At 37.2% G+C, this 18,653-nt stretch overlaps 2 protein-coding genes across 2 annotated transcripts; one reads left to right on the top strand and one right to left on the bottom strand.

Annotated features, from left to right (window-relative positions):
• Nucleotides 1-7,865: 7,865 nt before the first annotated feature.
• Nucleotides 7,866-11,300, top strand: LOC124641250 (protein ALP1-like). Its single transcript, XM_047179292.1, has 2 exons — nucleotides 7,866-8,286; nucleotides 9,157-11,300. Exons 1-2 carry the CDS (start codon nucleotides 7,994-7,996, stop codon nucleotides 10,040-10,042), a joined length of 1,179 nt encoding a protein of 392 aa, XP_047035248.1. The 5' UTR covers nucleotides 7,866-7,993; the 3' UTR covers nucleotides 10,043-11,300.
• Nucleotides 8,310-11,709, bottom strand: LOC124641260. The gene is made up of 2 exons (XM_047179302.1): nucleotides 11,302-11,709; nucleotides 8,310-9,126 (listed from the first exon to the last, which is right to left on the bottom strand). The coding sequence occupies exons 1-2, from the start codon at nucleotides 11,492-11,494 to the stop codon at nucleotides 8,333-8,335; spliced, it is 987 nt and encodes a 328-aa protein (XP_047035258.1). The 5' UTR covers nucleotides 11,495-11,709; the 3' UTR covers nucleotides 8,310-8,332.
• Nucleotides 11,710-18,653: the final 6,944 nt, after the last annotated feature.

Here is an 18,653-nt window from a genome sequence, read left to right on the forward strand (position 1 = left end):
TAAAATATCCCTTTCTCATAAATAAACACAATTTAGAGGAGTATCAATATTTTGGGCTGCAACGAAACCAATTTAAAGTTAGCAGTGCCGTTCACAAGTCGGCTCCTATCAGACTTTGTACATGAATCATCAATTAAAACTGCTTTACCAGTTTTCTGAAAATCACGTCAAAAACTTTTCAGAACGCCCACGAACTTTCTACCAGGAATTAGTCCAAAACAAGGTTTAACCAGTTTCTTAGCAAATCTACAAAATTCAAATTTAGAATACACTCTCACGCATGCTTGGCTAACCCTTTTGATGCTAGTAACATCCTATAGTCATTAAAAAACTTTGAAATACACGTGAAGGCCTTAAAACCAAGATTTCGCATAGGTGCCCGTTTTTTTTGCAAAAGAGTGTAGAATAAAATCTCTTTGGGTCTGTAGCCAATAATGCTACTTCATCTTCACATAACTGCTCATGTTTCTTCGGTTTTTTAGAAATTCTTCGTAACGGTAACGTGGTTTGTACGTCGAGATCAATGTTTTCAGCGTGCATCAAGTCTTGAACATCGGATGCAAATAAACTTGCAGCTTTGAAAACATCATCAAAAGTATCTAAATGTCTTCGTAAATCCATGTCTAAACATTTGATGAATCCCCAAGCTTTAAGATAATCCAATGTCCCCTACATTTTGGAGATATTGACTTACTGGGGTTGATAGGTCAAATATTTTCTTGAACGTGAAGACTGTCAGGATAGTTTCGAATTTCAAAAAAGAATCCATCAAAGCTTTTGCTTGGAACGAAACCTTTGGCTCGAACTCCGTGCTTGAAGATATGGCACTTAAAGTTTTTATCATCGAGTTTTCTCCATAACAGTGGTCAAGGCTTTGTCTTTAGCCCACCATCTTGTTTTTCCGATATTCTGTAATCGTCTCAATTTGTCTTGTCCAGCTGTTAATTCTGAAATTTTCTCCACCCATAGAGATGTGCGCTTAAATGATTCATGAATAAATACACTGGTAGACTCCAAGAGCCCAAACAAATTCTTGGCTTCAGTACAGCTTGACGTCGCGCCTCCCAGCACTAAATTTAAAACATGTGCATAACAATGTGTGAAAATTAATTTTGGCACTTCTTCCTTCAGTTTTGCTTGAAGACCATTATACCTTCCCGCCATATTTCCGGCGCCATCAAATGACACGCTAATAATATCTTGCAAATTTAAGCCTAACTGGGCTAGTTCATTGCTTACAAGAGCTCGGTAATCTTCTCCTGTTGATTTCCGGACAGGGACCATGCTGACCCTGTCATCCTGCTGTGCCTCAGCATGGAGCCACTCACTCACTCCCACTGGGAGCTACTTAATTATTAAATCAGCCTCAAAAATTCTATATCAGTCTGAAATCTACTTATTATAAATTTTAATATAAACGTTACTGTGTAACTTTAAGGATCTAAGCTGAAAACGCAGATATAATCAACCGTGCTTTCAGAACCAGAACATTGTTTATGTGCCCATTGACTGCAACTTCTACAACGGTAACCACATCTCATTTTTTCCTGCCTCACAGCAAATAGCACACAATGTCTCTTCTTCTAAATATTCTGACTCATCGTCGCAAATATTCTGAACCTCTTCGTCTTCATACGTGTCAGTTTCATCCTAAAAAATTAGGAATGAAAAAGGTAAAAAAATCTCTCTTTGATAGAGAGAAAGGAATTCAAGGTGTAAAATCAAACATCAGTGAATCGAACAACATTGAAATAGTTAGTGGTTTTCACATTGAAATATACTAAAATCGAGATCCATATGCATGATTGTTGTTATAGTTGTTTTTATGTTTTCAAATATAGATTTATTTTTAAAATAAAAAGTAACAATACCTTGTATTTTTGAAAAAAACATTATCTCATTACTGGGATATGTTACATAGGTTTTCCCTTTCTGTATTCTCTTATTTTTAAAAAATCGCTTCCACTGTTTTGGTCATAAAAACAATCTTTGCATTTTTACAATTTTTTTTATATGTTTGCTCTCGATTTTTATTATATAAAATAAAAATAATAAAATAACGTTTATTGACAAGAGAGTAACATAACATTCTGGTAGTTGACGTCGAGCCACAAACTAAGCTCTGCTTGTGTCTTGTGGCATATAACCAGTTACGTACTGTAAACTGGCTAATATTCTAGGGTTTTTTGCTTTCACCTCAAAGTTCGTGTATTGGACTTGATCCTCAAAATCTACAGTGGTTATGGGTATGGACGGCTTCTTATCATTTTTAAATAGTTTCTATGGTTTTAAAAATTGTTTCGCAACTATCTTCCTCATACTTGGAACCAGGTGAGTGCTGGCCACTTAAATTATTAATTAATAGTGCAGCAAAAGAACGATTCGAAGCCAGCTACAGTAGGGTTAGTGTTTCTGCACCTGTGACTTCGAATCAACCCAAAGAAATTCTCCAGAGGATCTTGATTAAAATGCCTCATCCACACAGATTTAATAGCATATTTTTTTTTAAAGTATTTCTATTAGGTACTCCACATTGTTTACAGTACGTAACCAATTATACTTATTGTCGGAACTGTGACCTGCCTGTCCTGTAAATTATTGTTTTTACTTACAAATTTTATTGTCCTTAAAACTATTTTAGCTTTAGACCAAACGGTACCATGGTCTGATTTTGGAGTCACTTGCATCAATAAAGATTTCCCGGACCTTTTTTTTGAGATATCAGAACTCCCATTTAGAGAGTCGAAAAGTTCGTTAAAAAAAAGGATTACATCAGCAATCTGTGTGCACTCAGCTGGCAGTATGTTCTTTTCTGAAAAACAAAATAAGATTTAAATTTGCAGTACAGTATAGAAGTACCTACTGGGCAGCAGGGCGGAAAGATGGGTGATTTTGTAGTGAAACTTGGGGAGGCCTGTGTCCAGTACTGGAAGTCTTTCGGTTGATCTTTACGTGCCCTCCCAGGAACGGGGGTGTACCACCACCAACTTCCAGACTTCGGGCTGGTTTGTGTAAGTCTCAGAAAACCCACAAAGCGATTTCGGCCCGACTCGGGAATCGAACCCGGGACCCACCGCACAGCAGTCGTGCTTGCGACCACTAGACCAATGGGGCAGTCATTAAAATGTTTAGGTAATAAAATGTTTCGAAAATAATAACCTGCTAAAAATCCCATAGGAACTGCAACTTTCTTCCTCAAAACTTGTGTTGCATACTTTACTTTCATTTTTTGAAATTTATCAGGATTTATGTGTCGATCTGTAAGTTTGTCAACTAGTCGTATTCCTTTATATGCTGGGTCTTCTTCATATAATTTGGTTATATGTTCCCATTTTGCCAATTTTGAGGATCCATTTATGGAACTTACTAAATTTTTGGTCATCATGTTATTTCTTATTCCCTTAATCAAATGTGGCGGGTCGTATAAAGGAATCACCTCTTTGCCGTCGACTTCAAATATGTCTCTCCGTAACTCTTTATTTTTCCTTAAATAATCAGCTCTCGTCTCCTTAATCAAAGAGTTTATCGCACTCACGTTTGATGTACCTTGGTCACAGACTGTAGCTAGGACATGTAGTCCTACACTGTGCAGTTTTTGTATCACAGCTTTTATTTGTTTAGCCAGTTCAGCTGAATTTATACAAAATAAATATAAAATAGGTTGCTTGTAATTTTCTGAACGCCTCTTATCATAAACATGGTCAGCTAATTGATTTTGTCTTGACTCGCCATTATTTACGAAACCTGTAATTTCATCTTTTCTTTGATTATAACCAAAATGTGGCGCAATGCACATTTCATCTACACTTCATCCCTCATCGTCCCTCTGCCTGCTTAGACGACAGACCCGTGTAACAGTCGAACGACAGTCTTGTAAGCACATTTTCTTTGTTCTTTCGACCACTTTTCGCCAATCGTCAGCTGTCACTTGAGCCCAAGCTTCTTCTAATAAAACCATCCTTTTATTTTCCGTGAATGACGGAGTTTTGTTACGCCTGTTGTATAACCTAAAAATATTTGTACATTTAGTTATAAAAAAAGGCCCAGCAGTGGGACAATAAATGCTAAGAAAAACAAATAGATACCTTTGACCTGCTCCCATATCAACTCGATTGCATTATATTGGCAGTGGTAGGGTAGCCGAAATACTGTGTGACCATTTGATTTGGCCAATTCATCCAAAAAATATGATGGGTGCGTCTGTAGTTTTTGTAAGTTCAATAGTCTAACCCACTCTTTTTTTAACATTTGACTGTCAGCTTCCACACCATTGCGTTGTAACCACTCTAAAATTTTTGCTTTTTGTTATTGCTGCTGGGGGGTTTGTTAATTTGAACAGAGTGATATGGCGCATTGTCATTTCACACATTCAAACACAATCGTAATCCACATCCACACCCCAAAAACGTTCACGTATATCTACGCCTGGGAACTCTTTTGCAGAATGCCAAATTCTCCAACAGTCCCCAAAACAAAGATATGCGTCACACGTGATGCACCTTGAGTGAACGGCTTTGGATTTCTTCTGCCGTTGACAAATCATACATCTCTTTGTATTCTCACGTCCCATCAAGTGCTCTGGCTCTTGCATGATATTTCGCCTCAGCCTCACGTTTTCCACTGGTGCCTGACTGATCCCTATTGAACGGGGGCGATGCCGTTTAAGTAGAGATTCAGCAAGCGCATAGCGGAACTCACGATGTAGGCAATTTATCAGTTGTACGTTTCAGAGAACTTTGGTACATCACAAGCGCGTTATGTATACTCACATTCAGTAGCCTTTTAAACATTTTCACGTACCATTTCACGCCTTTTTTCCCTAAAGTTGATGGTTCCACATCCATTGGAGAAGTATTAGGTTTTTTAATAGTTTTAGTGATTTTGGTCAGGACATCATCGGCAAGACATAGCTATGGCAATTTCGTTTTAAAATCTTTAACTGATTCCTTATAAGAAGTATGGAGTTTAAAGTAGTTGAAGCCAGCCTGTTCCTCAGTTTGTTTTTTATAATATTCATTTGACTGAACATTCGTTCCACTTCTGCGTTGGAATGTGGCAACGATAGAACTGTGATAGCTACATAGGTCTGCTATGTCTTTGTACGTATTAAAACCTGCAGCGTCCTTGTACTTTAAAACATGAGCCCAAAATTGTACAGTATCTGTAGTCGTGATGTCCCATTTCACAAAATTAATACTGTGCCATTGTTTTAAAATGTTTTCAATGTTGTCCTCCTCACAACCTAATTCCACAGCGAGTTCAGCGATTGAGTTATCTTTTAACGGTTTCAAAGTATTGTCTACAGATAATTGTGTCATTTTTTGTAAGGCCATGTAATTGCTGAGTAGGCGATTTTGAATTTCTTTTGCTAAGCGCATCATAAAATCTATAAACTTTTTCTAACTGTTGAAACTGTTTGGGATGGTAAATTGGCTTTAGCAACGTGGGACTCAAACATGTATCCGAGATGAGGTACTGGGCTTAGGTGGTTATCAATTTCAGGTCGCCAAGGACTCCTTAGGGATTAAAGAATGGGAATCAACTGAATTATTCACATGAATTAATAATTATTTTGTATTTACAAATGATCACTTTTATTTACATTTAGGTATTAATAGGCTTTACCTGTATTGCAGCAACTGTTCAAATTGCCTACCACTTTGTTCGAAACACAAACGTGCACGTTTTTGAATGTTGTCTTTTAATTTATTTAAAGTCACTCTGTCTTGTTTCACAATATCAAAAGCAGCAATTATTTTCTGTTTTAATTGTTCTACACTGCGTGCTTCTTCGGTGTACACTAGTACACCTTTCTTTCACTTTAGACCACAAAAAAAGCCTAATGGTGTGACACTACTTGATAACCGGTAGCGCGCGCGCACACTTCCACTTCCGGTGTTCGGACGGACGCAATTGAGCCACAGAGTGACCTTAACCTATTTTAAGTAAAAGGGCGGGGCGTCGCACGCGTTGCTCTTGTCAAACAACACACTTGTCGTAGTCTTTGACGGTGACGTCGTGCCGCACGTGGAATGAATCTTATTGGATGACAGTCCACGTGGACATTGATGAAATGGTGTGCTTTGAGAGATATGACACAAGTTCCACGCAGATCACCATTATCAGCCGTTCAGATAAGAAATCATTTTACCAATGATTTTTATCATGTACACTATGTATCATGTAGATTGTAAAAAAATATGTTTTTTTTTTTATAAAATAATAAAAACTTACTGTGGGCATTGTTTGTTTACATTTAAACACCGATCCTAAAAAGTTGTCTATTAAGTCGAATGCAAACCAAACAGGACAATACACATCGTCGACACCGGCACCAGATTTTAAGGAAGCTTGTATTTTTCTACAGTAGCCCCTGTACGTGGCAAAAAGCGAATCCTTCTTTTTCTTCAATTCTTGAACGGTCAGATTGCCTTCAAAGATGTCGCGGACACGCACCCAGGCATCATTTATTTATTTTTTGTCCTTATGACATGTTTCATTGGGGTCCCAAATAATGGTCTCCGCTTGCAGAATTTCCAGGAACAACATAATTTGTCAATTTTATTATACATATATAAGGATTATGTAAAGGTAAAAAATAATAATTTGACAATTTGAAATTGAATAATTGTAGTAACGGCCACGACGAGCACTTTTCGATCAGAGAAGTATTTGCACAATTTTTGGGTAGTTATTACACCAGAACAGTGTTGCACAATGTTTGAGTACCAAAGTTTTTCCGAACACTGCTTGGAGACGAACCAGGGATACCTTGTATCCCGCTACGCTGCCACCAGATTTGTTATAGAGTTAGGTGATTTGGAATAAAAGGTCCAATTTCCAAATATTATAAATTAGAATTTTTGATATAAATCACAAATGATTACCTAAAAAGTCACTGGTAAATGTCACCGCAGACTATCAAGGGCTCGTAATGTAGTAGAAATGCCTTTTGGAATAATTTCTGGAAGGTTGCGATTATTACAGACTGCTATAAATTGTATAAAAAGCCACAACAGTATCTGTTACGTTGTGCTTGCTATTTGCACTTTACACAATTATTTGTGTAAACACAGTAACTTATATTCTATTTCAAGCCTCACAAGGGGTGAAGTTACTACAGACACAATGCAACATGCGGAGAGAATTGAAAATTCTATTCCATTAATTATTCTCCATAGTCGTTCTACCATTCAAATGAGTTTGGAAGCTAAACGAAACAGGGACCAATATAAAACATATTTTAGTACAGATGGAAATGTTGAGTGGCAAGATCGTATGATCTCAAGTGGAAGAGCTTAAAGAGTAGATTATTTCACCTAATTAAATTAATATTTACCTATATAATATACCTACATGTAAAATACTAAATATGTGTACTGTAATCTTTATTGTTACTACAAATAAAAATAACAAAAATCACACGACTTTATTTTGCTGTTTCGTTTCACCAACTTCAACTATATTTTCTGTTCTACCTTCTTCATGAGACGAAATAAGATTTTGATGAAAAACATCATTTATACTGTCATTCTCTAGATCTTCATCAAAGTTAGATATGCTTTTGGTAGGTACTTCTTGGTCCTTAGTAAAGAGCATATAGTCAAAGTACCAGAGGGAAGATTTGTACACGTCGTCAGTTCCTCTTCCACTACGCTGGCTGTCCGTAACTTTCTTAAGCTCCTTTCGAAACGAGCCCCTTAAACTTTGTAATTTCTTAACTACGAAATCACGATTGGCGTCACCAAAACCTTTTTCTTTACAAAAGTCAATAATTTTTTTATAAGCCTCATCCTTAAGGTTTTTGTTTTTGTATTCTTCTGACTTTATCTTCCAGAGGCAAGGAAAAGACTTGTATATAGTAATTAACTCTTTAGGCCCGCCGCTGACTGCAACTTTTTGTCACCGTGACTTATTGTTACTGTCACCTGCTGTCACCCACGATGCGCTCACTGAAACTGTTCTTGGGTGACAAATCGCGTTCATTTCTGCTATGGACTTCAACGAGGTTGCCGTGATTTGCGCTCTTGAAATACATAGAAGAAAAATGAAACGGAAAAAACGCTACTGGGTGCACCCTTTATACACGGAAAGATTATTCAAAGGAAAATTCTACACTATATATTCTGAATTGCGTCAATACCCACCAAAGTTTTTTAATTATTTTCGTATGTCTATAAACTCTTTCGATGAGTTGCTGGCTTTGGTAGGTCCTGTGATTACACATCAAGATACAAGATTTCGGAAAGCTATTCCAGCAGAAGAAAGGTTAACGGTAACTTTGAGGTAAGTAACAAAAACTACATCAATTATTTATTTAAACAAAAAATCTTTATTCGGAGGCATACAAATTTGCAATATCACAATCATCTAAAGAGTAATTTGACACATATGATTGCACAGTTTCGTTCGACCGCGGAGGAGAAATATCATAAAAAGATTGAGTAGATGTAGAGGGTGCAGAGGGATTAAAACATTGTTGTGAAAGTACGCTAGGTGGTGGTGGTGGTGGTTGAGATTGTGGTTGGGTTGTAGATATTATTGGCTGAAGAAGTATACGAGGTGGTGCTGGTTGGGCTGGGGATATAAGCTGTTGCGAAATTATTCGAGGTTGTTGTGGTTGAGGAAGAATATATGTTGCAGCTGTAGAATTGTAATTAGTAAAGCTATTAGAAGATTGGGTATAATATTTCAGGGTGTTTAAAATCGCAATCTGTGCATCAATTTTCTGGCCTGGTGGAATAGACTTTAATAATGGAACCAAAGATAATGCGAAATAATTATCTGGGTCTGGTAGTGTCTGGATGTTTTGGTGGTTTGTTTTGTCTCTTAATATTTCTAATAAAGATTCTTCGTAACTTTTATTCTTCTTCTTTTCTCGTGTTGGTTGTGTTATTCCTGGTGTAGAAGAATCGTTCTCACTAATTGTTTCTTCGTCAAGCGATGGCACATTACTTGAGGTTTCTCTCCCTGCCTCCATAGAAGGTACCAAAAACAGTAGCTTATCAAAGTACACGTATCGTTTTCGTTTAGGTGCAGCTTGCCCTGATTTTACGTCTTTTTGGCAACGAAGCTCCCTCGAAAAACAAGCTCTTAAATTTTTCCAACGACGTTGTATCACTTTAACTGTAAAAAATATTATTCTTATATTTACAGGTATTTAGCAAGTGGTGCAAGTTTCAATGCATTATCTTTTGAATACCTAATTGGAGCCACAACACTTCGTAATATTGTAAATTCAACGTGCCAATCTATATGGGAAGCATTGCAACCTCTGTACATGGCAGAAAAAAATGAAGAAGACTGGTATAAAATTGCTGATCAGTTTTACGAGCGTACTAACTTTCCTAATATTATCGGCGCCGTCGATGGTAAACATGTTAGAATAACGAATCCAAAGTACGGTGGATCTGATTATTTTAATTATAAAAAATATTTCTCTATGGTTTTGATGGCATGGGTAGACGCAGATTATAAATTCATCTACATTGACGTCGGATCACAAGGAAGCGCAAGCGACTCGACGATTTTAAAAAAATCGAATACTGGCAGAAGGCTTCAAGGGAATTTATTAAATATTCCGATTGGACGAAGTCTGCCTAATGATGAAAATGGAAAAATAATGCCTTTTTGCATTGTAGGTGATGAAGCCTTTGGTTTGTCGAAAAATATCTTACGACCGTTTTCCAAGAGAGGACTTACAGTTGCTAAAAGAATCTTTAACTATAGACATACACGAGCACGTCGAATGGTGGAATGCACTTTTGGAATACTGTGTAATAAATGGAGAATTCTACACAGACCTATCGATGTTAACGTAGAATTTTGTGATAAGATTGTAATGGCTTGCTGTATATTACATAACTATGTACGCGTTAAAGATGGAATTCAATTCACAGATACCGCGTACGAATGTACGCTAAGCAATACGTCAACAAATCAGTGGCATCGAAACATGTCCTGTGTCAATATAAGAAATTATTTTACTTCTTATTTTATTTCACCACAAGGATCCGTACCGTGGCAATATGAAAAAATATAACTAAATATGTAACTTATGATAACAATAGTCACAAGTGCACACGCATAATTCATTTAAAGGAGATGTTTCAAATCCGACCCACTACATGTACAGTAAGGGTTGGACCACATCTGGCAGCACGGAATCGCCTTTTGGGCCAACCCTTATCCAGAAAAATCTATGGAATTCGGGAAAAATAGAGATCATTTGCTTAAATGCATACTTTTCTTGTTATAATTTATTATTTATTAATAAGTTTTATTGACTTTCAATATGGCGTCTCGCCATTTTATATACTCTGTTACCAAAAAATGACAACAATCCATGGATTTGACAATTAAGAAAAATAAACACGTCAAATGTCATTAATCAACCACCATGACGGTAGCTTAGGCCCATACTATAGTACGGGCATTTCGTCCGCCGTCCGGAGATACTATTTAATATAAAAGTTGTTTGCTGCATACTAAACTGCGCGGTTTACCGCTGCGGTTTACAGGCGGGAGAAATATAAGGTGCTTTAAAAATATCTGCCACGGCTTCAACGGGAGATAGTATTGTGTATGTAGACAACAATAGTGAAGACCGGAATAGTTAAATTTAGACTGCGAGATGATCTCTTGCGAATAAATAATCTCAAACTTGTACGCAATTTCTACTGGTAAAAAAAAATATGAGACATATTATGCTCAATAAGTAATAATCTTTACTAATGATGTATGCACGCAATACTGTCTCCCATTGCAGCCATGGCAGATATTTTTATATCACCTTATACAATCGCCGCATGCAGCGTCAAACCGCCACTTGAAACTAAAAGGACGGTTTTCCGCTTTTGAGTCATTTTGCAAGGTTTACTGGAGGGTCCATGATGAAATGAACTATATACAGCTAAGTACAATCTGTATAGTTTGATGGTGTGTAGCAGCATTGTCGAGCGGACATTGGCGGTAGAACCGCCAGTATATGGTATTAACCTTACAGCTATGATGGTTTTTTGATGTGTATTGCAATCTCATGTGTATATTTTTGTGTTTTAGAGCCAAATAAAGCCAAATTAAATTAATTGGATCATTGAAAATTGTTTGAAATATTTTTTTTGGGCCGGGCTCCATACATTTTGAAACGTCTCCTTTCAGTCTTATGTCAATGTGGGTAAATAATAATTCCGCAACGCTCTACTGATACCTATACCTAACCTATGCAAGAACTATAATTGCCTATCGCCCTAATTTAATGTAATAATTATAAATAAGTATAATAAACGCTAATAAAATTACCTGCGTTTTCTTTTTGTTCCTGTGATAAACTTCTTGTTGGAAATAAGTGTAATACAATTTCATCCCATAATCTTCGTTTTAAAATTTGATCAGAATATTGTTTTAAATTTTTTGTATATAATGCAGGCCTCTTCTCTATCTCCTCTATTAATAATTCATTGTCAATTTCTTCCTCTTGCAAAGAAGACGACATCTTTAAAAATACGTCTGCTCCGAACGCGCGGCGCAGGCTGAGTGACAAAAAGTCACCAGTGAGCGGACTCCCATAGTAATGTACAGGGCGAGTGACAGTCACGTCACTCCGGTGCTGCCTGTCGCTGCAACTTTTTGTCACGTCACCATAATGAGCGCACTCAGTATAGTTTTCATTGCACTTGACTAAGTGACAAAAAGTCACGTTGACAAAAAGTTGCAGTCAGCGGCGGGCCTTACTCCACGTGCGTATGTCCGCCATCTTGTCATACGCGAAAGAATTATGATTAACAGGCGACCGGAGGAAACACGATTGCGTGCGCGACTGCTGAGCGCGGCGCGTGGTCTTTACCTTTCTCTTTCACTTACTTTATACGCGCGCTCTTTCGCGCACTGTTGCTGTTTCACGTGCGATAGAGTGAGTGTATGAAGGGCGCTATTCACTACTTTCATGAAGAGACATTTTGTAGGCTAATCCTGATAAATATAGCTGGCGAAACTTACCCTCGGTACTAAGTGGAACGCCGTGCAGTATCTCTGTCCGCGTAAATCGACTGTGTTCTATCAAAATGCTTGTTACAAACAAATTTGTTTCTTAACTGATTTTTAGTGAGTCCAAGTAAGTAAGGGTTTGTAGGAATTAGGAATGACAACCACAAGTTCCTTAAATTATCGTTTAGGGGCATGTACAACTGTATACATATTTTCTTCGACTTCATTTATTTCAATAATAGGTTGAGTATTCGAACAACTATTTTGGTTGCACTGTAAACATGCTACACTACAGTATAAGCCACTTTTACGACACCACAAGCAGCTCCGCATCCCTTTTTACTGTAACAAAATAACATTTGCAATAGATTATCTGGAGCTGGAGAATGATTCATTGTTACTGGGATGTATGATGGGGTCATTTCCTAGTCATATCTGGATTTGCAAGTACCTACAGTCTTTTCAGGTGTTCAAATGCTGCATCTGTTGTAGGAGGTACCTAATGATGACAATAGAACACTTGTATTTTTGGCCGTTCCTTTTATGAAAGAGTTGAACCTCCACGTATTTAAATCTTTATTTTTTGCTGGAGCTCCATATAAACTCAAAATACATGCTACACCCGCTTGAAATATATTAGAAAGAAAGAAAGAAATTCATTTCAAACACGAATGACGCAAGAAACAAATAAATAAATAAGGGACAAAACAAACAAACAATGAACATAAAAAGAAAAAAAAAACGCTGCAATTGCGTCACTCGTGCGTGAAAGGGACAGGGCTCAGCATAAATGCTGTGTCTCGCGCACGCAGGCACGAGACAACAGCGCTGGTTTTCAGCGCTGACCCACCACGCGTCCTAGCCGGAACTACAAGACTTAAACGCTGTTTCGGCATAAATAGACTAAATAAATAAATACATATATATATAAGTAATGTAAATTGAAGCAGTTAGATTTAGGCGATACGGAGGGACTGCAATAGGCGGGTGATCCCCCGTCTCGATGTGGTGCTCTGCATATGGAGTCGGACCTCCCCCTGCTCTGAAAATGTGTGCGTGTCAAGTAAGGACATCAGCGAGCGCCTGTCGCTCAGCTGACTTAAGATGAGTGCCCTCATCATCTCTAAGAAGATCTGTAGAGGAGCATGACACGCTGCGCGACGTAGGTTCAAAGGACAAAGTATATTTAATAGTATCATCACTACTAAAATACCAAATCTATACTAAGCATTTCATAAAAATTTCAACTAAGTAAATCTAATTAATTATGGAATTATAAAAATTTGCTTAAAAGGAGGGATAAGTCCTTTAGTGATAAGATCTCTTAAATCCCTCTTTTTGTTGAGATCCTGCCTTTCCGTGTATGCTTTTTTTAGTGAAATTTCTGTTACCAGGTTCATCTTCTTCCTTTTGTTTCTTACTTCAATTTCCTGGTAACAATAATCCTTGTATGAAGTTTTGTAAGAAATACTTAAAGGTTTCTCTTTCTTCATCATTAACACTTTTATATTATTCCAAATAACTGGTTGTCCGTCCGTGTTTATGTTATAATTGATTGTTGATTTCAATCAGCATTTTCCTTTCCCGAAATAGTTGCTTTTTCTACTTGCTCGTTGCAAGTATCTGGCACAGACTTCGTATTGTTACGAACAATCACGTAATCCGGATCACGAATAGGCTTATTCCTAGTGCGCCTGGGGTCGACAAGTTCGGGAAGAAGACAGTCGTAATAGAATTTTAACAACTTTGGGTTCCATCTCTTTTTTCCAGAACGCGTCATCCTTTTTAATAATTTCAGTTTTTATTTTATTATCGCCATACCATATACCCAATAAACAGCTATCTTTTTGCAGTATGTAGTTGGCTTTGGATCTGAAATTACCAATCTTATCGTTGGTTAATAACCACCTCACCATTAGTTTTTTTCTATAAAAATGCATTTTTTTATTTTGTATTGGGTCTTTTAAATGGTTGATTCCTTAGCCCGCAAACAAGCTGGTCCCGTAAATTTTCTTCTAACACGGCCTTAAATTCGCAATATTTTGAAAGTTTTTTTAAGTCCGATATGTATTGTAAAACAGATTCACCTTCATGTTGCCGTCTTTGGCGGAAACGAAATCTTTCCGCCATGAACGATGGACTCGGTTGAAGGTGATCTGTCAAAATTTTTACCACTGACATATAAGTTTTTTCGCACGGCTTCTCCGGGCTCGTCAAATTACTAAGCAATTCATACGCTTCATCGCCCGTTACTGCTATTGAAGTAGGTAGCCATAATTCTTCCTTTATCTTATTTACCTTAAAAAACATTCCCAGACGTTCTACGTATGAGGTGAAATTGCCTGACCTCACATTAAATTCGGAAATATTTCCGATCGACATGATGACTTTCACAGTATTATGCTATTTTGTTTAATAGGTTTATCCTCGTCGCCACTGAGGTGTTTGCGAATAAAAGGTCCAAGATATCATTAAAGGTAATAGTTTGGCTATTATTTCGGCTTTTCTTTCTTTGCTGACCCCTCTAACTGACATTTTACTTGAGACTTCCGGAAAAGATTTATTTTTAATTATTTTCATTTTAAGGAAGTCCAGAATTTTCCACTCTGCCTGACTGTCTTTGTACTTTATTGAGAATTGACCTTTCTCAGCTTTGACTGACATCACATCTTTCAAATATACTCTGGGCACTGTGTTTTTTATCTTATGTTGGGACGACACGTCGCTAAAATAAAAAAAAATCGTTTACGTTCATAGTCTTCACGGTATTATTTTTAGCATTGGATCTTTTAAGAGAATCTACAAAATCATCATAATCGTAAATTTTCTCGTATTTCATAGTCATTTCCACCTGATGGTGAAAGTGATCCGCCGACATAAAAGTGTGTCCTGGCTCGAAATATTTTATTGTTATGGTTTCTGTGGCAATGGTCACGCTATTAACCATGTAAACTAGAAAACAAATGCCCAGTTTTTGTTTTGAGCTGCGCAATTATCAGTATATATAATTATATTTTTTTTTGCAATTGGATCTGACAATACCAATCCGATCTTTGGTTAATAACCACCTCACCATTAGTTTTTTCTATAAACATGCGTTTTTTCATTTTGTATTGTATCTTTTATGCCATTTTTAAATGGTGCAATAGGACATTTTATATCCACTAACATTATCACTAGTGGTGATCCCGTTAGGTGTAGCACCCAAAAAAGGATATTTTTCATCTTTTTTTGCAATATGTATTTGGCCTTGGATCTGAAATTACCAATCCGATCTTTGGTTAATAACCACCTCACCATTATTTTTTTCACCATAATTTTTTTATTTTGTATTGTATCTTTTATGTCATTTTTAAATGGTGCAATAGGACATTTTATATCCACTAACATTATCACTGGTGGTGATCCCGTCAGGTGTAGCACCCAAAAAAGGATATTTTTCATCAATGTATAAGCCGCAATTATTAATGATGATGTTATGCATCGACGACAGTTGCTCGAGTGCTACTTGATATAGATTGTTGGGCGCTTTAAAAAGCATTCCTCAACTCTACCATTTAAAAACTTGTATTATGTAGTAGATAGTGTTACTCTGTTCTTCTGTTGTCTACTACAAGTTTTAAATATGTCATGTAGTGAAAGATTACTGTAGAATAGAACTAAAGGCTAAAAATCTAGTTTGTGTTTTTTATAATCACTTAGCTTTTTTGCTTTTGTTTGCAATTTGTCCTCACAGTCATCAACGTCTTTTCTCCCAGCTAATATTTTATTAATATTTTTGCAGTTTATAGAATCAAACAAATAAACATACTCATTGATGTGTTCATTTTTCATTTCATTAATTAAATCCTGAATATTCGAAATCACCTCTATTAGGTTTATGCTGGGAGTGCAAAGCCATCGTCGGTCTGCGAATTCCCTATATTTAATGTATTATATTTTTTGAAGTAAAATCAGTGCAGCAATCTGTGCACGCTTTGGATCATCACAAAAGTCTTTTTCGCAGTTTCTGCGGGTGTGGACAATGATTAAATTATTTATTAATAATCTGGCGAAAGCCGACTCAAATTGGTCGCAGGTAGGATTACCCTTGGCTTCTCACTGCCCAAAAGAAATTTTCCAGGGGGTCCTGATTCAGATGCCGCAACTACACACACCGGCACAATTAGAGGAACACAAAAAAAATACAGTTTTATTTTAAAATAATAGCTTTTAATGCAATTTTTTCACTTAATTCGAGCTTGTTTACATGTTACACGTATAACACAACTAAAACTAGGAGTAAACATTAATAAAATTGGTAAAAATACAGTAAAATAACAAATAATGAGAATCTTAAAATTTTCTAAACAATTGTAAAAATTAAATTAGTGGGGGAAATCTTTAAAAAAAACTTAATTAATACCTTGTATTGCCCCCGCGGGCTCTAATTAATGCTTGAATGCGTCTGCCCATACTCATGATGACATTCGCGATCATTTCTTGGGGTAAGTTGACCCACTCTTCGACCAGCGCCAACTTTAGCTCTTCAACATTCCTGGGAGGTGGAATTTTCGCTCTTACCCTTCGCCCAATCATGTCCCAGACATGCTCTATTGGATTCATGTCTGGTGATCGTGCTGGCCAGTTCATTTGGGTAATTCCGATTTCGCTAAGGTATTCGGTAACCACGCGTGCAGTATGGGGCCGTGCATTATCGTGCATAAACACAAAATTTTCGCCAATGAATGGGGCAAATGGCATTACATGGGGTTCTAAGATCTCTGTAATGTATCGATGTGCAGTCAGAGAACCTCCATCGATGATGACTAAAGCCGTGCGTGCGGACAAAGTAATGCCACCCCATACCATAACGGACCCTCCACCGTATGACACCGTTTCGGTAAAATTTGCTTGATGGTAGCGTTCTCCTCGATGCCTCCACATCCTTTCCCTTCCGTCGATGAAATTGACACAAAATCGGCTTTCATCAGAGAATAAAACATGACTCCATTCTTCAGACCAATTTTGGTGTTGACGAGCAAACGCTAGTCTTGCAACTCGATGGCATACCTCAAGCTTGGGCGCTTTAGCTGGCACGTATGACTTTAAACCGGCATCATTTAACCGTCTTCTTACTGTTCGTTCACTAATATGCACATTACGCACTTCTTCTAAAAGATTTCGGGTCTGAACTGCAGTTTGACGACGATTTCTCAAAGTTTGCACCCTTATAAAACGGTCATCTACGGCACTGGTTGCACGATTTCTGCCTTGTCCCCGCCTCCGCACGTAAGACCCCGTCTGCCTGTACCGTTTAACATTACGGTGGATCACAGATACGGACACACCCAACCTTCGACTCACTGAACGGTATGTGTGACCTTCCTCGATCATTGTCACAGCTCTGGCGACATCAGAGTGCTTAGTGCGAGTTTTCGTGAATTTATTTACGGACTCACATGAGAGCGCGTATACTAAGATTTGTATGGAACAAAAACAGCTCCGCCTAGTGTCAAAAATTGGAACCTAAAGTAGCGAGTGCCAGTTTACAAATTTTCGAAATCGAATCGCTCGGACTCTCAAGTGAACGTGACAGGCACGGGATTGGTTTATTTCTGCCGTGATGCGAGTGCGAGATTCAGATTTTGACAGATCGAATAGTAAATAAATACAAACGCGATCGAATTTAACCAAAAAGTTCTCACGAAGATTTTTGTGGTGAAAGTGAAGTGAGGAGATATTCGTATATCAACAATTAAGTTTTTATTTAGTGAAAATAATACCAAAAATATGGCAGGACGCTTTTTCTTTGCTCGGAGGATGTTTGCGGCCGCAAAGGCCCAAGATGAACGCAACAAAAGCGCCAGAATTGGGGCAAGGGCTTGCGCATTTTTTAATTCGTTAGTTCACCTCACGGAGACGCAATTTAGACATAGATATAGATTGTCCAAGAAGATTTTTAAGTTCTTGTGCAGTTAACTGAGACAAAGCACAAATCTAAAATCCACTCTACGTGTTTCCTTGGAACATAAGGTACCTATTTATCAATTCATGTAAGTTACAATATCAATTTCCAAAACAAAACTAGGTATGTATATGATTGAAGAAACTTTCTCCTTCTTTTATTTGCAGGTGCTTACCGCTTTATTATTTTTTGCCACTGGATCCTATCAAAGGCCAATTAGAGAAGCAAAGCACGTATCCCAAAAAATGTGCAGTGTGTATTTAGAACAAGTAACTGAGGTTTATTTATTTATTTATTTATTTATACTTTATGTACAAAATAGGTACATTGGCGGACTTAATGCCTCAAGGCATTCTCTACCAGTCAACCATCGGGTTAAAGGGAGAAAATAAATAGGTAGTACAAAAAAAAAAAAAAAGAAAAGAGAAAGTCATGAATAGATAAATAAAAACATATTACAATACATAAATACTTAATACATAATAATATATAAATATATATTATACATACAACATAAAAATAAAATATCAAATCAATAAGAGTGACGACGACTCAATTAGGTAAGGAGTTTAAATAATGATGGCGAACTTTACGCTTAAAGGAATACTTACTGGGTGCCTTTTTTATGTCAAGGGGAAGAGCGTTCCAGAGTTTAATTGCTGATACAGCAAAAGAATTAGCCATAAATCCGGTGCGGTGACATGGAATTTCGAGCAACAAA

The sequence above is a fragment of the Helicoverpa zea genome, chromosome 22 (genome assembly GCF_022581195.2).
Source record: "Helicoverpa zea isolate HzStark_Cry1AcR chromosome 22, ilHelZeax1.1, whole genome shotgun sequence".
Classification (NCBI taxonomy): Eukaryota; Metazoa; Arthropoda; class Insecta; order Lepidoptera; family Noctuidae; genus Helicoverpa; species Helicoverpa zea.

Coding starts and splice junctions, on each gene's coding strand:
- LOC124641250 (XM_047179292.1), top strand. CDS start 7,994: ATGGACTTCAACGAGGTTGCCGTGATTTGCGCTCTTGAAATACATAGA. Junction 8,287..9,156: donor AGGTTAACGGTAACTTTGAG/GTAAGTAACAAA, acceptor TTATATTTACAG/GTATTTAGCAAGTGGTGCAA.
- LOC124641260 (XM_047179302.1), bottom strand. CDS start 11,494: ATGTCGTCTTCTTTGCAAGAGGAAGAAATTGACAATGAATTATTAATA. Junction 9,127..11,301: donor GGAACAAAAAGAAAACGCAG/GTAATTTTATTA, acceptor TATTTTTTACAG/TTAAAGTGATACAACGTCGT.